Source organism: Lithobates pipiens, unplaced genomic scaffold (assembly GCF_037356315.1).
Source record: "Lithobates pipiens isolate NorthernLeopardFrog02 unplaced genomic scaffold, aLitPip1_a1.2 Scaffold_24, whole genome shotgun sequence".
In the NCBI taxonomy this organism is placed as follows: Eukaryota; Metazoa; Chordata; class Amphibia; order Anura; family Ranidae; genus Lithobates; species Lithobates pipiens.
The window spans coordinates 16,378,227-16,397,939 of NW_027507786.1; the positions used below are offsets into that span (position 1 = coordinate 16,378,227).

At 44.3% G+C, this 19,713-nt stretch overlaps 1 protein-coding gene across 1 annotated transcript in view; it reads left to right on the top strand.

Annotated features, from left to right (window-relative positions):
• Positions 1–206: 206 nt before the first annotated feature.
• LOC143929576 (uncharacterized) overlaps positions 207–19,713 on the top strand; it is a 153,518-nt gene continuing 134,011 nt past the window's right edge. The window contains exons 1-2 of the mRNA XM_077453456.1: positions 207–347; positions 16,388–16,750. Of these exons, the coding sequence (XP_077309582.1) occupies positions 290–347; positions 16,388–16,750 (421 nt within the window). The 5' untranslated portion in view covers positions 207–289. The remainder of the gene's footprint in view (positions 348–16,387; positions 16,751–19,713) is intronic.

Sequence of the window (19,713 nt, forward strand, 5' to 3'; positions counted from 1 at the left end):
TCCATTTATTAAAAGTCAGCAGCTGCAGTATTTATAGCTGCTGGCTATTAATATTTTTTTTTTTGGGTGGAATCCCTCTTTAAGTGGTTAAAAAAAAAAAAAAACATATACATCAGTATCTTTTTTATTATCTGGTTCTCTGAGCCCTTTTTATGAGTACATACTTACAGAGATAACACTGATATCACGTGAAAAGTAAAAGTGAAACAAGATTCAGAAAAAGTTGGCTACTTTACAGATCAGACGTCTCTCACAATTCTCTTGGAGTGGGTCCACTTAGGATGGTACAATGAGGACCGGGCTGAAAATTCTGCATATAATCTTCTTTCTTCTCCTCCTCGGATCAGGTGAGTGTTCCTCTTCTGTATTTAATGTCATTGTACCCGAGGATACATTACAGAGCCGTACAACACAGGTTGTTTTGGAAATGTTGCTATTACTGTATATTATTATCATTCTAATTATTATTGTTATTATTGTTTTTATTATTATTATTATTAATTACTATTATGTTACAATGCTGAACAACAGAGGTTCTCAGACAGTACTACAATGTGCAGAACAAAACCAAAGAAATTCCCAGCTCAACTTACCGACCAGTCTGTGACCAACCAAATTATACTATCTAACAGTATGCATTAAAAACAGGGGTTTAGTCTGCATACATTTTCAAATACAGTGTATTGGCCGAGGCACCCCGGTATTTTCTGTAGTCCTAACTCTGAATTATGAGAGCCTCCACAGTGGAAGAGCATGCAGTCATCTGACAGCCCTCCGCTCTGTGTCCAGCAATCCATATGTAGAGGTATAGGGGTTGTGAAGCCTAAATATTTTTTTACCTTAATATATTCCTTGTATGTAAAAATGTTTAGGTATCAGCATCCCTCCTCAGCCCCCCTTTACTTACCTGAGCCCGTGTTTGATCCAGCACCATGTACATCTGTAGCTCTTCTCTCCCCTCACTTGTGGGTCTCGCTGGCTTAGTTGGGGCACCGGAAATCCATTGTCTCCCAGTGCTGTCAATGAAAGCCAGTGGCGAGGGGGGGGGGGGGGGGTGTCTGTGTCAATGGACACAGCTCAGGTACAAGCATGCAGCAGTGCCCCCATGGGAAGCAGCGTACCATTGGGGGCACTGGGGAGAGGGGAGGGGCCAGGAGCGGCAGCGGGGGGAATCCCGAATAGAGGAGGTTCGCGGCCGCCCTGTGCAATTCAACTGCACGGAGTAGGTAAGTACAGACATGTTTGTTATTTATTTATTTTGTTAATTGCCTCTACAATCCTTTTAAAGTGTAATTCAAGGCAAAAAAAAAAATATCTTTCATATATTTCTACAGTACAGTACATGCCCCCCCAATATCCCTTTAAACACACTGCAAGTACAGAAAAATAGGAAAAAAACAGTTGAAGGGCCGACACAGTTGAGTTCTGTCCATGATAATTTTTTATTTTTTTTTCATTTGCACTGACTGTTTAATTTTCAGTACAAGCTTTTTAGGGGGTTCTACCCCAATTCTCAGTCCCAGCAGTACTTATACACAAAGGTTTAGCAAATTGTTAGGAAAAAATTACTACGGCAACAATTCCAGCAACAAAAAAAAAAAAAAAACGGTAATAAAAGTGAGAATCTTAGAAAAGATATATAGAGCATAACAACTAGAGAAGTGGACTATGGAATGGGAGGAGGGTTATAAACTATTTGCACTTCTTTTCAGAAAGTCGACATTTATTGGCATGAATTATTGTCTGTAAATGATTATCCATAGCTGTAATGTTTTCTTTTCCTACGTTAGTCTGGTTGTGAGAGATAACGGCCCATAGGTGTGCAGGAATCATGTGACGTGTTCTCTACATATATTTGGGCTTTAGGTGCCATTTTTGCCTCTTTTTTTTTTTATGAACATTATATGTATTAATAGGTAAACTTTTTTATCTTTATAATTATGATTGGTGTCATATATGTGTTATCTCAACCACGGGGATTACCATTTAAAAGCCCATCTTCTAAAATACTTTTCCTCTCTAACATATGCTGGTCTGGTGCCCCCTAGGTGTGGAGTGTGGGGACATGGGATTCCCTCTCTATTAGGCCCTCACTTTAACAAACTTTTGTGCAGTAATCATCTTCTTTATGTTCTTCTATGGTATGTCTATTCATTATCATTCCGTTGTCATGTTTGTCCTATTTCATCAATGTAACATCTCAGACAGCAAGTCACAGGGGCGTAACTATAGGGGGTGCAGCAGTTGCGACCGTTGGGCCCTGTGATGCAGGGGGCCATGCAGCCCCCTCTACATATGGCTGCTCTTTAGTTGTGCATTCCCCGCATGACCTGTGTCCTCAGCCGGCTCCTCAGAGTACCCCTCTCCTGCTCCATGCATTGCCGCTCAGTCCGATGTCTGTTCTCCCCAGCCAGAGTCCCCCCCCCCCCCCGAGTCCGGCCCACACTGCACTGCATACTTCTCCCTGGTAAACAAACTTTAAGCACACAGATGCAGTGCAGCCCTATGGGAGCCGGCTCCCCAGAGGACACTGCAGGCTTGTCTGCCAGCCCCCCCTCCTCCCCCGCCATACACAGATGATGAAAGGTCTTTCTGGGAGATATGCTGATCACCCGTCCAGCACACTGGATGGAGCCCAGGCCAACATGGATGAGTGCGCGGCCTACAGCTTGGTCATGGTGAGTGAGAGGACCCCATCCCCCACACAACATTACATACCCCCTCCATCTCCCCCTGGGGACAGGGACCTCTTCTCACGTGGGGACAGGGACCCCCACCTCCCCTGGGGACAGGGACCCATTCTCACGTTGGGGCAGTAACTTCATCTGTCCTGGAGAAAAGGACCTCATCTCTTCTGGGGACGGGGACCCCATCCTGCCTAGGGACAGTCCCCCAAAGGGGCACTGAAAAATTAAAAAAAACTACTGATACCAGTGGTGGAACTACAGGGCTCACAAAGGTCATACCTGTGACCATGCCCTGGAGTTCCACCGCCGGACTCATAGGGAAGGGCCCTGGCTGGGGTTCAGGGGGGCCCTTCATGGTTTCTTGCATCGGGGCCCTGAAGGTTCTAGTTACACCACTGGCAAGAGAGTTCAATGACAATTCGGGAGCTGCATAGTTACATAATTAGTCAGGTTGAAAAAAGGCCCAAGTCCATCAAGTTCAACCAAAAAAATGTATATACAATTCCATATACATAATTCTATACCCATAGTTGATCCAGAGGAAGGTGAAAAATAAACCCCAGCAGAGCATGATCCAATTGGCTACAGAAGGAAAAAAAAATACTTCCTGATCCCCCAAGAGGCAATCGGATTTTCCCTGGATCAACTTTACCTATATATGTTAGTATCCAGTTATATTCTGTACATTTAGGAAAGTATCCAGGACTTTTTTAAAGCAATCTACTGAGCTGACCAGAACCACCTCTGCGGGGAGTCTATTCCACATTTTCACAGCTCTTACTGTGAAGACACCTTTCCGTATTTGGAGATGAAATCTTTTTTCCTCTATGTGTAAAGAGTGCCCCCTTGTCCTCTGTGTGAATAACTCAACACCAAGTTCATATATGGACCCCTTATGTGTTTGTACATGTTGATCATATCCCCTCTTAATCTCCTCTTCTCAAAAGAGAATAAATTCAGTTCCTCTAATCTTTCCTCATAGCTGAGCTCCTCCATGCCTCTTATCAGTTTGGTTGCCCTTCTCTGCACTTTCTCCAGTTCCCCGATATCCTTTTTGATAATTGGTTCCCAAAACGGAACTGCATATTCCAGATGAGGTCTTACTAATGATTTGTACAGGGGTAAAATGATATCTCTCTCTCTGGAGTCCATACCTTTCTTAATACACAGGGCCGGTGCTACCACTAGGCAAAAATGACTGCCTGACTATTATCCGACAGGAATCTAGAATGCAGCGGCCTCCTCACTTCCGGATCCCGATGTATGGATATTGTTTAATGGATGTTAGGCTATAAAAGGGCTTGTTTGAGGTGAAATCGTCACCTTCTGAAGAAGCCCAATCAGAGGGCGCAACGCGTATGGGTGGGGCAGAGGCGAAGCATGTGATGTAATGTAGTAGATACCAGTGTCAGCGTGGTGAGCTGATGATTTTTACGCTTAATATTTTATTATTATCCTTATTTTCTTGTGAGTGTTTGTTTTTAATCCTTTTTAGTTTACAATAAATGTGTGGAAACAGAGAGCACTAGGGGTTTTTTTCGGCTTTATTTTATGGTTTATTATGCTGATGACTGAGGAGTGAAGAGGGAAATGTAGCAGCCATACCCCTGGATGGATGGGAAGTTCTTGCTGCACCTCCTAGAGGAGGAATCGGTCAAAGGCATATTAGACTCTGTAGTGGGGTCAGATACTTGAGGTGAGCGGGCACGGCACCTGAAGGTGGTGGTCACCAGAAATACTGAGAAGATTTATGAACTGTCACTACATTTCACTATATGTATGGGACTTTTTAGAGATATGCTGAATTTTGTTCATATTATTATAAGGTGTTTCTGATCACGAGTCCAGTAGAAGTATTATCGTTTTTGATCATCAATGCCATCATTGGGGTTTATGTCCCACCTTAGACTTCTTAGTGTGATATTCATCGTTTTAGGACAATATTTATTCTTCTACATATGGCAATATGCGTAATATTGATTGTTTTGTGCAAAAGTTATCGCATCTACAAAATAGGCGAAAGATTTAGGAACTTTTATTTTATTTTATTTTTTTAATTAGTTTTTATTGAAGAAATTTTACATACAGAGTTAAGTATCACAAATAGAAGGATCACAAAAAGAAATTAGTGAGCTTCCAAACAATTGTAACTAATGTCACCTTTAGAATTAGGCATAAATGCATATGAGCAATAGTACAATGTAGAGAAGGATGTCGGTCTTACTCATATAGGTTGAAAGCCGAAAGAGTAGGTAGAGAATAGAGAGAAAGGGAAAGAAAGAGAAGTAGTAAGAAGAATGGAAACAGTAATCTAGTGGAGGGACACCAAGGGGAGAGAAGCTGACTATTGCCCTAGAACACGGCAAATAATTGAAATAACATACTTATAATCGTAACCATTAACAATTAACAAGTAGAGACATCTATTCACTCAGTGAGCTGTTTTAGACCAGTCAACCCAGACTTTCCATTGGTCGTCAAAGCCTGCTCTGTTCCCCCTCCTACCAGCCAGTAATGATTCGTACACATAGTTTTGTCTGGTAATGCTAAGCACCTCTGACAGGCTGGGGGTTTTATTGGATTTCCAATTTCTGGTAATCGATAATCTAGCCGCTAGTAGAATGTGCGTGACGACAGAGCGGCAGTAAGGGGGGAAGTGTTCGATACCCAAATTCAAAACTGCCAGCGCAGGATTCAGCGGAGTCAGAATCCCTGTAACACTGGAAATACATCGAAATACACTGCCCCAAAAACTGGAGATGTGCCTGCAGAACCAGAACATGTGTGAAATATTGCCTATTGCCCCACAACCCCTCCAGCATAAGGGGGAATTAGCCGGTGAGAATTTTGCCAAGAGGTACGGCGTCAGGTACCACCTCAAGGCTATTTTTTGGGCAAGCTCCCAATGATTCACGCATCGAGATGCTGTGTAAATCGTTTGAAATGCTTTCTGCCACTCATATGGAGCAAAGTTTTTATTGAAGTCCGATGACCATTTAGTGAAGGGCCGTGAGTTGGTAAACAGGAGTTTATCTTGGAAAGCGGAATAAAAAAGGGAGATACCTTTGGTAGGGGAGGGGATTTTTGTATAAAAATGCCACAAATTGGTCGGTATGGAAATGTGAGGGTATCCTAGTGTTTTGAGGAGGTGTGAAGTTTGCAAAAACTGGTAGAGGTCTGTAGGGAGCAGATTAAATTCTTCTCTGAGTGATACAAATGATTTAAGGGAATTATCCCGATACAGGTCCTCGATGTTAGAAATGCCTTTTGCTTTCCAAGACGAGTAATCTGTATTGTGTGCTGTGACTTCAGAAGATGTAGTAGATAATCTATGTAGATCTCGCCAAGCAAGTAATGAAGCCTGAAGGGTAGCAGCAAGCTGACATAAGGAGAGAGGTCTCCAAATGTCCAGCAGTAGGAGCATACGCAGATCGGTAGTTGGGCTAAGGGCCCGTTCTATGTCGCACCAAAGTGTGTCGGGCGAAGGGGAGATCCAGTGTTTAAGTGCTGTGAGCATAGCTGCCCTGCAATAGTCCTTGAGGTCAATCAAGCCCATTCCACCCACCGATCTGTGCTTAATTAGAAGGGGTCTAGAACACCTAGGTCTCCTGCCCCCCCAGATGTATTTCCTAAGAATACTGTTTAGCGCTTTCAGATGTGTATTTTTGAGAGGAATGGGTAATGTACGAAACACATACAGAATCTGAGGGAGCAGGAGCATTTTAAAAGATGCCAGTCTACCAGACCATGTGAGTTCTGTCTTGGCCAGTCTCTTTGCGTCATTTTCAATTTTGGCTACTAGAGGGGTATAGTTGGCATCTGCTAAATTAAATGGGTCCGGCGTTAGCTGTAAGCCAAGATAAGAAATACTTGACTCTGTCCATGCATAGGGGAAGCTGTTCTGAAGACTAGTTTGGAGTTGAGGAGGTAAGTTAAGGCCTAGAATAAGGGATTTTGAGAAGTTTACTTTGTAATAGGATATATGACTAAAGTCCTGAAGGATAGAGTGTGCGTGTAGGAGGGAAGTATGTGGGGAGGACAGGAAAAGGATAATATCATCCGCGAAAAGACTAATGGTGTGGGATTTGTCAAAAAACTTAAAACCGTGGATGTCAGGGTGCGTTCTAATTTTTTCAGCAAGAGGTTCTATGAGAAGGTTGAAAATGGAAGGGGATAAAGGGCAGCCCTGCCTAGTTCCGTTAGAGATAGGGAAAGGAGTAGAGAGTATGTTGGAAGTATAGACCTGGGCACAAGGGGAGGAGTACAAAGCCAGGATTGCCGACAGGATAGGGCCCGAGAACCCAAATCTGCTAAGAGTCTGGGACATATATCCCCAATGTATCCTGTTGAATGCCTTCTCCGCGTCCAAGGACAACAGCAGAGAAGGCATCCGACAGGAGTGTGCGTAGTGTAAGATATTAACGACCCTTCTGGTAGCGTCCGACGCCTGCCTTCCCCTCGTAAACCCGGTTTGTTCTGGCTTAATCAGAGATGGCAGGATCGGGAGAAGTCTATGGGACAAAATTTTAGCAAATAATTTCACGTCAGTATTTAAAAGGGAAATAGGCCTGAAATTAGCTGGAGTTGTGGGGTCTTTCCCAGGTTTTGGGATAGTGATTATAAATGCTTTAAGCATTTCAGGGGGGAACGAGGCAGAGGACACTGCAGCAGAGTAAACCTCCCTCAAAGCTGGGGAGAGAATTTGGGAGAAGGACTTATAGTAGCTGTTCGGAAGGCCATCAGGTCCCGGGGATTTGCCATTTGGGAGAGTTTTGATAACTCGTCGGCTCTCAGGTTCCGTGAAGGGCGAATTTAGGATCTCTAATTGATCAGTTGTCAGGGAAGGAAGGGTAAGGTCGGTGAAAATTTTTTGGATGTCTTGATCAGTAGGTTGCGGAGTGGAAAGATCATCCCTTAAATTGTACAAAGAGGCGTAATAATCAGCAAAGGAATTTGCAATGTCGCTAGGGTCATATAATTTACCATGATCTGATTTACGAAATAAAAAGGGGATCTTGGTTTTAGCTTTACGATCTTTTAACCTCTGAGCCAGTAATTTACCAGCTCGGTTGCCAGATGAATAATGGGATAATTTCAGCGAGTGGATGTGTTTATCGTATTGCTCTAGTAATAGGAGCCTGAGATCCGAACGTAATGTATTTAATTTGTGCAGGACATCATAGTTCGTAGCGGTTGTGGCTTTGTTCTGGGCTTCTAATAGATTAATCTCCGAAAGCAAGGAGTCTAGCTTTTGTGTCCTCTGCCTCTTTGCCCTTGCACTCATTTGGATAAGGATACCCCTAATAAAAGCCTTATGGGCACACCACAAGGTAAACGGGCTAACAACAGAGGCAGTGTTAAAAGAGAAAAATTCTTGTAGATGCTTAGTTAGAAGAGAGACCTGCTGCGGTTGTTGAAAGAGACAGGAAATAGCCTGCCATACATTAGCAGGAGTCAGAGGACGCCCCCCGTCCACCGTGATGGACACGGGAGCGTGGTCCGACCATGTAATTTCCTGTATGGACGAGTTTGCAATTCGTTGAAGAAGTAACTTATCAGTTAAAATCAGATCTATACGTGAGTACGAATTGTGCCTAAGAGAATGGAAAGAATAGTCTCTTTCGGTGGAATGTTGGCAGCGCCATACATCATACAGTCCCTCCATGTGGAGCAAAGGTTGTAAAGTAATTCTTGGGCGCTGCGTTTTAGAGGTTGTGTCCATTACATGGTCAGGAATCACATTGAAATCTCCGCATACGATCAAGTCGCCCTTTTTAGCAGGTCCACCTTCCGGAGAAGTTTCCTCAAAAAACGTATTTGATGGGTGTTGGGTGCGTAAACGTTAACTATAGTGTAGGGCTTATCATTAAAGCTGCCAAGTATGATTAGGTATCGACCGTCAGGATCTGTAAAAGACTGCTGAAGAGAAAAAGAAACAGTGTCTTTGATAGCGATAAGAACTCCTTTTCTTTTGGCAGAAGCAGAGGCTCTAAAGACATGCGGAAATTTGTTGTGTTTGAAAATGGGTTCACTCAAAGAGGACCAGTGCGTTTCTTGTACGCACAAGACATCAGACCCCAACCTGAGAGCCTCTTTCCAAAGCGAGGCGCGTTTGGCAGGGTGATTCAAGCCCCGCACATTAAAAGAGGTTACCTTGATAGACATGTTTCAGGTGGGGGAAAGATGCCAAAGAAGTACCTTGTTAAGTCCGGGTCTGCTCCAAGAGGGCCGTAAAAGCTGAGCTGGTGGTACAATTTTCGGATAGATCGTCTCCTTGTGCGTTCCTCCGTGTCCATCTCCAAAAAGTAGTAAAGAAAATAAAGGAAGTAATTAGAAGAGCAGCAAAAGTCAAATAGGAACAAAAAAGTAAACTGGCAGAGAGCTAAAAAGGTGGATTCCATCCGGAATCTGTAGGCAGATATACTGCTTAAACGCATAAGCGAGGGGTAAAACAAGGGCCGTGAGCTCCAGAGCGCAAGGGATCTCGTCGGTCAGTTTGAAATAGTGAGGCAAATTAACCGAGGCAGCTAAACAGCAGGCTTCTTGGTGTGCCTTTTGCGGGATACTACCTGCCAGTCGCCGCTGGTGTTCACCCCTGGGGCAGCTGTATCGGTGACAGAGATTTGGGCTGGCAGGATATCCCAGGACCGAAGCAGGTCCAGGCCTTCATCCAAGGTAGAAATCCCGGAGGTTTTGCCTTCCCGCGTGGCAATAATTTTGGTTGGGTACCCCCATCTATATACAATGCTATGGTTCCGAAGAGCCTTGGTGATCGAGAGGAGGGACTTGCGTTGTTGCATCGTATGTTGCGAGAGATCCGCAAATAGTTGCAAAGTGGAGTATTGCTCCGGGGGATTTGGATTCCTTCGATAGGCCGTCATGAGTTGATCTTTTATATGGTAGAAGTGGACCCTCATCAGGACATCTCGAGGGATGTTGTCCGAGAGGTGAGACGGCTTGGGCAGGCGATGGATCCTGTCAATGACCAGTTCGGTAGGCGGAACTGAGGGGAGAAGCGCCATCATGAGGTCTTTGGCATACTGCTGCAGGTGATTTGGCAAGACAGATTCCGGCACCCCTCGCAGTTTGACATTATTTCTGCGCGACCGGTCTTCAAGGTCCGCGAGTTTGTTTTTAAGCCAGGCTACTTCGTCTGCCTGATCGTTATGAGAATCAACCAGTGTATTATATGAATTTGCGTATTCCCCCATTTTTTTCTCGACATGATCTACTCTGGTCCCCAGTTCAGTTACTTCGGATTTAAAATTCCGCATGCATTCCATGAGGTCAGAGTTTAGCGAGCCTCGCAAAGAGATCAACATGTCTTTGAGTGTTGTATCTGTGATAGGCTGGCTTGCAGTGGGGAAGGAGTTAATGGTGTCAGCAAGCTCTCTTGTATCATCCAGAGAACTATGGCTTGCACTAACCTTGTCTCCTAGAGGCTCATCCATCAGGCGAGGTCTGGATTTGGCAGGGCTGCATGAAAGAGGAGTAGAAGCAGCCGGAGAGTGCCGCTGTGATCCTCCGTCGGATATCGGGCTCGGCGTTGCAGGTGGAGAGCCGTCTGCAGACAGTGAGGAGTTGGCGCCGGCGCCATCTTGGTTCACGCGGCCCGCGGTCGTGAAGAAATCTCTCAGTTTCTTCGGTTGCGCGGTGTTGGCACGTTTACGGGTCATCCTCCGGTGATGGGGATGATCTCAGCTCCAGTCCCGTGTAAGTATGATCGAGAATCGCCGCCTCGGTAAGTGGAATGTCCCTTCGCTAGAGCGGAGCTCCTAGATCAGACGTCCATTCCGCTGCGCGCTAGCCACGCCCCCCGGAACTTTTATTTTTTTAAATAGTTTTTACTAGTAATGGCAGCGATCTGCTATTTTTAGCAGGACTGTGACATTGTGGCGTACAAATCTGCCCCCAAATTACACTGTGTGGGGACCAGTGACATTATTACATTGATCAGAGCTATAAAAATGCACTGATTACTGTATAAATGACACTGGCAGAGAAGGGGGTAACACTAGGAGGAGATCAAGGGGTTAAGTGTGTTCCCTAGGTGAGTTCTAACTGTAAGGGGGTGAGCTACCAGGCACATAATACAGAACAGAAATCCCTGGGAACAGAAGATCTCTGACGCGTCATTAGGCAGAGCGGGGAATCGCCTTGTTTACATAGGCAGTTCCTTGTTCTGCCTCTGTACACAGCGATTGCAGGTCGCTGGCAGACATTGTGTCCGCGGGACCCGGAGGTACGCTCCCGCGGCATGCTACCGTGGCGCAGCCGATATCCTCCTTGCACAGACCAATGTACAGGTACGTTGTTTTGCACAGGAGATCCGCCCTGCCGCAGTAAATGTACGTGAGCAGGTCGGCAAGTAGTTAATATGTTCTTTTCCATGTGCCCAGGTGAAATGTACACTCACCAGATGGTTGCGGTTGACAAACCAGCCTACAAGCCTTGTATGTTAGATCCTGTACATGTGATTTCAGATCTTCTCCTTAACTACTTAAGCCCCGGACCAATTTTCAGCCAAAGGACCAGGCCCCTTTTTGCGATTCAGCACTGCGTCGAACTGACAATTGCACGGGCGTGCGACGTGGCTCCCAAACAAAATTGGTGTCCTTTTTTTCCCACAAATAGAGCTTTCTTTTGGTGGCATTTGATCACCTCTGCGGTTTTTATTTTTTGCGCTATAAACAAAAATAGAGCGACAATTTTGAAAAAAATTCAATATTTTTTACTTTTTGCTATAATAAATATCCCTCAAAAATATATAAAAAAACATTTTTTTCCTCCGTTTAGGCCGATACGTATTCTTCTACATATTTTTGGTAAAAAAAAAAAACGCAATTAGCGATTATTTATTGGTTTGCGCAAAAGTTACAGAGTTTACAAAATAGGGGATAGTTTTATAGCATTTTTTTTTTTTACTAGTAATGGTGGCGATCAGCGATTTTTATTGTGACTGTGACATTATGGTGGACACATCGGACATTTTTGACACATTTTTGGGACCATTGTCATTTATACAGCAATCAGTGCTATTTAAATGCACTGATTCCCGTGTAAATGGCACTGGCAGTGAAGAAGTTAACCACTAGGGGGCAGTGTAGGGGTTATGTGCGTCCTCAGGAAGCTCAGCTGCCATTTTGTTGGAATCTTATTGTCAGGTCACCTGAGACCAGGTGACAGATGCACTCCATAGAAGTCGGAAGTGCACCGCTAGGTAGTGGACCTTAGGACTGACTGCTGCGGATTGTACCCAGGGAGATTCAGGACACAGGTCTACTGGATCACTAACACAGATCTCAGTAGGAGCTAGAGCATAGATTCCCCAGGGCGTGAAGTCTAAGAGCCAGCAGGTGTTCACCAGAGCCTCCAGTGGTGAGGATGGACTTCGCTGCAGTCTGGCTCCAGGTCGCGGCCCCTAGGGTCTCACAGCTCACACTCACAGTAGACTACAGGAGAAGGAAGCAACAGGCTGGAACAACAAGAATAGTAAGAGGATAAGGCAGAGGTCAGGGTAACTAGCAGACAGGAACAACAGAATACACGCCAAAGGTTCAGGGTCACAGGCAGACAGGGATGGTCAGAGACATGCAAAAGGTCAAGGTCACAAGCAGACAGGAATCGTTGAGAACACGCCAAGGTCGCTAACAGAGACAAACGAAGAGCACACGGCAAGCAGGAAACAGGAAGCCAAACACACAATGAATACACAATGGTTGATCAGCACTGATGGCCTGCAGTGCACAGGTAAATATAGGGTTCCCTGATAGGGCCTTGGGTGGAGCCACGCTTAGAGGAGATTTTATAAAAACCACCAGGTGGAAGTGGCTGACCTCTTAGTCTGAACACATGAGGGGAGGTAAGCAAACACAGGAAGATCACTGCATGACCATGACACTTATATAGCAAAGGATCAGTACTGATTGGTTGATTTATCATTTCCAACCCCAAAGGAAAACTTTGGATCTTGATCCCTTATTGAGACACCTAATTTACATAAATTGTACAAATTGTTTATGCTAGCGCGGGGAAAGATTGATATTGATTGTCTGTGTGTCTATTGTAGAGTCAGTTGTACTTCAATTAGGCACATCACTGCTAAGCTGGACATTGTTATATTTCCTTTTTATTACCTGAGTCATCTAAGTGATAATAGACTCATTGGCTCTGCTAGCTAGGGATGAGCCGAACACCCCCCGGTTCGGTTCGCACCAGAACTTGCGAACGACCCCCGCGTTCGGTACGAACGTTAGAACCCCATTGAAGTCTATGGGACTCGAACGTTCGAATTGGAAAGTGCTAATTTTAACGGCTAATATGCAAGATAGTGTCCTAAAAAGGGTTTGGGGACCTGCCTCCTGCCTCAGGGGACATGGGTCACTGCAAAAAAAAGTTTTAAAAACTGCCGTTTTGGCGGGAGCACTGATTTTAATGACGATTAAAGTGAAAAAAAAAAAGTGAAATATTCCTTTAAATATGGTGCCTGGGGGGTGTCTGTAGTATGCCTGTGAAGTGCCACGTGTTTCCCGTGTTTAGAACAGTCCCTGCACAAAATGACATTAAACGGAAATAACACCATTTAAAACTGCTTGCGGTTTTAATGTTATATCTGGTTCCTGCAATATGGTTGAAAATCATTGAGAAAAATGGCATGGGTAGCCCTCCCTGCCCATTACCAGCCTATTTGGGTCTTGTACGCATATTAAGGGGAACCCCGTACCCATATTAAAAAAAGGAAATGCGTGTGGCCCCCAGGCCCTATATACTCAGAACAGCAGTATACAGGCGGTGCAAACAAGACAGGGACTGTGTAGGTTTGTTGTGTTAAGTTGAATCTGTTTGTCATTTTCAACCGGTACATTTTTAAAGTGTAGCTCCAGTCAAAAAAAATATCTTTAAGCTTTTTGGAAAACATAGGGAAGGGTTATCACCCCTGTATAATTTGTTTTGTCGTCCATCTTTTTTCATCTCACTTGCTGCTGTCTCCTTGCGTTTGCAAGTAGGAGATGTTTGTAAGTTGGATGTTTGAAAGTAGGGGCCTGCCCTATATTATAGCGGTATGTACTGGGTACAGAGCACGCAGACAGCACGCACTATCTCCTAACACTACTGACTGCAAGCTCTATTATTAACCACTTGTTAGCCCAATGTTTGCATAAAGTGAAAGATGAAGTTATGCTGAGTAAATAGATATACAACATGTCACTCTTCAAAATTGCACATGCCCGTGGAATGGCGCCAAACGTCGCTACTTAAAAAATCCCCATAGGCGACGCTTTAATTTTTTTTTTACTGGTTACATGTTTTGAGTTGCAGAGGAGGTCTAGGACTAGAATTATTGCTCTCGCTCTAACATTCTCGGCGATACCTCACATGTGTGGCACATGCGAGCACATGGGGACATGGGCGCTTTAATTTTTATTTTATTTTTTTATTGTTCATTTTACTTTATTTATTTTAGTTTGACATTTTTTTCCCCAAAAATATATTTTTGATCACTTTTATTCCTATTACAAGAAATGTAAACATCCCTTGTAATAGGAATATGGGGTGACAGGTCCTCTTTACAGTGAAATCTGGGGGGTCAATATGACCCCACATCTCACCTCTAGGCTGGGAAGCCTGAAATAAAAAATAAAAAAAAGATTCTGGCTTTGATCGTACTGGCGAGTTGGTAGAAGCACCGGAGGGCGGTGAGGGGTGGGGGGCGTCTATGGCTGGGTATTTCAGGGTATCACCGAGTATGGCTGGGTATCTCTGAGTATGGCTGGGTATGGCAATTTATGGCAGGGTATTACAGAGTATTGGCGGGGTATTGGCGGGGTACTACAGAGTAATAGCAGGGTACTGCAGAGTATTGGGGGGTACTACAGAGTAATGGCAGGGTACTGCAGAGTATTGGGGGTACTGCAGAGTAATGGCGGGTACTGCAGAGTAATGGCGGGTACTGCAGAGTATTGGGGGGTACTTCAGAGTAATGGGGGTTACTGCAGAGTAATGGGGGGTACTGCAGAGTAATGGCAGGGTACTGCAGAGTAATGGCAGGGTACTGCACTGCAGAGTAATGGCAGGGTACTGCACTGCAGAGTAATGGCGGGGTACTGCAGAATAATGGCGGGGTACTGCAGAGTAATGGCAGGGTACTGCAGAGTATGCACTGGTATTGCAGAGTATTGGCAGGGAATTGAGGGGTTAAATTCGGTGAGCAGCGATGTGGGCACTGCAGATGCAGCCCACATCGCTGCTGACACCGATCTCTTTCCCCTCCGCTGTACCGATCGGTACAGAAAGGGGAGGGAGGAACAGGCGTCATAACATGACGCCGGTTTGTTTCCAAGTGATCACTCCGTCATTTGACGGAGCAATCACGTGGTAAACGGCCGCTATGAGCGGGCGTTTACCGTGATCCGTGATGCGCCGGGTCCTGTGGACCCGGCGGTCACGGATGCTCTCGAGTGTGCACACCTCGGGGCACGCGAGAGCAGAATTCTGGGAGGCCGTTAATTAACGGCCTCTCTGAGTTAAACAACCGCCCTGAAGCCGTTAATCGGCAATGGGCAGTTGTTAAGTGGTTAAAGCTAGATCACTAGCTATATAGGTGAGGTGAATATAGTGGTGTATACTGCAGTCAGGGCACAGACAACAACCACTACACAGCAGCAAGATAGGAAATCAGCCAAAAACGATTGGTGTGTACTGTGTTGAAGGTACACAGAACACCCACTGCTTCAGATGCTAAGTAACACACTACAGGAGGCCGCCTCAAAGGCAGCCTTATATAGTGTGGGGCGTGCACTACACAGCCTGAGCTATGATTGGCCACAGGCAGGATGCCTGTGGCCAATCATGGCTCTCCTCGCTGCCGACGCTGCGATTGGCCAAGCATGCGGGGTCACAGTGCATGCTTGGCCAATCATCGGGCAGCAATGCACTGCGCCAACGCAGTGCATTGTGGTCCGCGCGCGCGTCACTCGAATTTTGACGCGAACGGCCAAAACGTTCGGAATTCGCCAAACGGCTGAACGGCTCGAACACGAAGCTCATCCCTACTGCTAGCCTGTTTTGTGTCTATTTTTTTAAGGCTTGACCACTTAGTGTCACAAAGCTTGTCAGTTGCTGCCTGTTTGTGTGAGTACAACCTGGAGTGTCAGAGGGGCTGAGGCTTCTATGTCCCATACACACAATAGGATTTTCTGACAAAAAATGTTTGATAGGAGCTTGTTGTCGGAAATTCCGACCGTGTGGAGGCTCCATCGGACATTTTCCATCGTAATTTCCATCACACATAATTTGAAAGCTGGTTCTCAAATTTTCCGACAACAAAATTAGTAAATTACGATCTTGTGTACACAAATCCGAAGCACAAAGCCCCACGCTTGCTCGGAAAATCAAGTAGCAGAGCAGCACTGGCTATTGAACTTCATTTTTCTTGGCTCTTCGTATGCGTTGTACGTCACCGCGTTCTTGACGATTGGAATTTCCAACCAACTTTGTGTGACCTTGTGTATGCAAGACAAGTTTGAGCCAACATCCATCGGAAAAAAAAACATGGATTTTGTTGTCGGAAAATCCTATTGTGTGTACCGGGCATTTGTGGGGGTCGAGGCAGGAACAGAAGACCCAGTGCTACTAGTAGATATGCTACACAAGAATTCCCGTACAATTGTCATCACTCTTTTTTGTTCTAATTTTTTTAGGTGATTTTCAGGTTCGGGGGCTGACAGTTACTGGGAAAGATGGTCCTACTGAAGCTCTTAGAGGAGAAAATGTCACCATCCCTTGTCTGCTGTCTGGTGTCCTTATACCGCTGAATCTACAGATAGTATCAGTTGTCTGGAGTCGCAGATTACAAAATGGAACTGAATACAAGGTTCATCAAGTTCATGAATTCCTCCATGAATCATGGAGGAACGGATCTCACATGAATGACAGTGACCTCCAACAAGGCAACGCCAGTCTTTATATACCCAACATTCAGATTGAAGATGAAGGGGAATATCTCTGCTTTGTTATCGTCACTCCTGATGCCGGAACTGCTACATCTACTCTGCATGTATCAGGTACACAGTGATAACGGCAAGAAAAAGACTCATCTACAGTAAGCCCTTGTACACACGGTCGGAGATTCCGACAACCAAATCCGTTGGATTTTGTCCGTCGGATCTTGTCCAAAACTGTTGCATACACACGGTCGGACAAAGTTGTCAGAAAATCCGATCTTTCAGAACGTGATGACGTAATTTCGTTACGATGGGACTACATTCAGGCTAGTAGCCAATAGCTTTGATGTAGGAATTCGATCTGAACATGCGTGGCACTTTGTCCGATCAAAATTCTCTACACATGATCGGAGTATGTCCGATCGGAGCATTTTGTCGGAAAATATTTCCAGCAAGTTGGAAAATTTGGTCCAACGGATATTCCGACGGAAACAGTCCGATGCATACCACACAGTTGGATTATCCGACAAACCGGTCCGATAGGACACATTCCGTCGGAATCTCCGATCGTGTGTACAAGGGCTAATACTCCACCAATGAGATGTTTCGAGATTCTTCCTCACTATGGTGGCTTGGACACCGCTGCTACTCTGATGAAGAGGAAGAGCCTCAAAACATTTCAATAGTGGTGACTTAGATGTGGAGCTTGTACAGAGTCATGCAGTGTCTGTGTTCCCATTGAGGTCCTGGGTGGACATGTGCAGAACGAAAAAATGTGTTTTGTTTTATTTTGATTTATTATTTAAGTCATTTCGCTTAGTTAAATTTGTTACATTTGTTTTCAGAATTAATTTCATTTATTTGTTTTTTAATTTGTTTTGAATTTTTGATTAAATACCACTAAAACAAAGCTCTATTTGTGTGGAAAAAAGGACGCAAGTTTCATATGGGTACAGTGTTGCATGACTGAGTAATTGTCATTCAAACTGTGAGAGCGCTGAAAGCTGAAATTTGGTCTGGTCAGGAAGGGGGTGTAAGTGCCCTGTATCGAGGTGGCTAATCTATTCTACTCAAATTAGAATTTATTCTATTAGAAATTAGTGAAGCGCTAAATAGTGGTGTAAAAAAATACTGCGCTGTGAAAAGATGTGTTTTACCCAGCTGCCAACACTACTGAAGACTACACAGTAACATACAAAAATTAAAACAAAAAAGTGTGGCGCTTAGGTGGCAACAAACCACATGAACCAGTAAGGCACTAATTCAAGCAAAGAAAATTACATACACTTCAAAAAAAAGGGAAATATGTGTAAATTCCATTGTATATCAAGAGATCTTACTCCCAGGTGGAAGAGTGCATGAACCTCATGCACACAAAAGGTTAAGGTAAATAAAATTAATTTAACATATACAGTCCATCAAGTGAACGTCTAACAGTCCTTGAAATGTGTAATATCAATCACAATTCCAAACTTGAGGTGACGTGAAAAAAGGTGAAATTCAACTTCTGATGTGTAGAATAATACCACAACCACCGTGATAAAGAAGGGGAGAGGAGGCTTACCAAATGACGTGGACTCAGAGGAAGGCTTACACCTCTCGAGTCATATGGGCCTGTAGGTTAGCAAACCAGATAATCATACATCTAGTATGTAATCTCCCGCAAGTCTTCAGGTCATGAAATCATCCGTAGCGATCCTCCTATAGTGCTCATCCCACGAAAATAGGGGGCTCAGGTATCAAAGACCATGGAAGTAGAAAACTAGCATAGCGTGATACCGTTTTAACATCCAATTTATTAAAAAATAATAATAAAATTACACTCACATTTGGTTCAATCATAATAACATAGTCAGAAATTAGCGATGTCTGTAAGGGGGTCCACCCGACGCGTTTCAACTAAACAGCCGTCCTCTGGGGTGACTTGCGGGAGATTACATACTAGATGTATGATTATCTGGTTTGCTAACCTACAGGCCCATATGACTCGAGAGGCGTAAGCCTTCCTCTGAGTCCACGTCATTTGGTAAGCCTCCTCTCCCCTTCTTTATCACGGTGGTGGTGGTATTATTCTACACATCAGAAGTTGAATTTCACCTTTTTTCACGTCACCTCAAGTTTGGAATTGTGATTGATATTACACATTTCAAGGACTGTTAGACGTTCACTTGATGGACTGTATATGTTAAATTAATTTTATTTACCTTAACCTTTTGTGTGCATGAGGTTCAAGTGCTAAATAGTGAAATATCTCTGTGCACAGGGAAGCACACAGTGATAAAAATCACTAATGTGAGAGTGATGATGAATCACTCACTATAGGTGCATGTGCAAAAGTGATGACATAAAACAAATCAAGAACAATAAGCCATGATTAAATTGTACATAAAAAGTAAGTGCACTAAAATGCATAAAGGAAAAAGTTCACTGCATAACAGCAAAGCAACACATAATGTGCGTTTCCAAAAATTATAAACACCAAAGTTCAAAAAGTGCCAACAGTGGAGGATCCACTTCTGAAGACGATGGATAACTGTGATTCAAATGAAATAACTGAGATACATGTGGAGACTTCAAACCAATTTTCAAATGGAAAAGATTAAATACTCTTACCAAATGTGGTGGACACACCTACCATACGGCAGTGAGCCTAACGGGCTCTGAGAGCTTGATTCCTAGCGCTTTAGTATGGTAAAGATGGAGAGGCCGGACAAAACCAAATGGTAGATCCCTGAGCTCCGACCCATATTACGGACAACATCAATGAGCCAACCGGTGGGACAATCCAGAGGATAGCCATGGGGGTGGACGTTCTCAACAGGAGCCAAGTATGCAGAAAAAATATAAAAAGAGTGGCTCCCAATGGTGCAGGTCAATCAATGAGATTTATTTAAGATTACACATCAAGGAACAGATGCAGAGAGAATAAAAAATTGTGATCACAAAAATAGTAGTACAAAAGCAATGTGGAAGGCATAAGATAAGCAAGCCCAACACCATAGGTCATCAATTGGGGCATATCTCTTGCCTCCCCACATTGCTATGATATTTATAAACTAGTTCATAATGATGTAAAGTTCTGG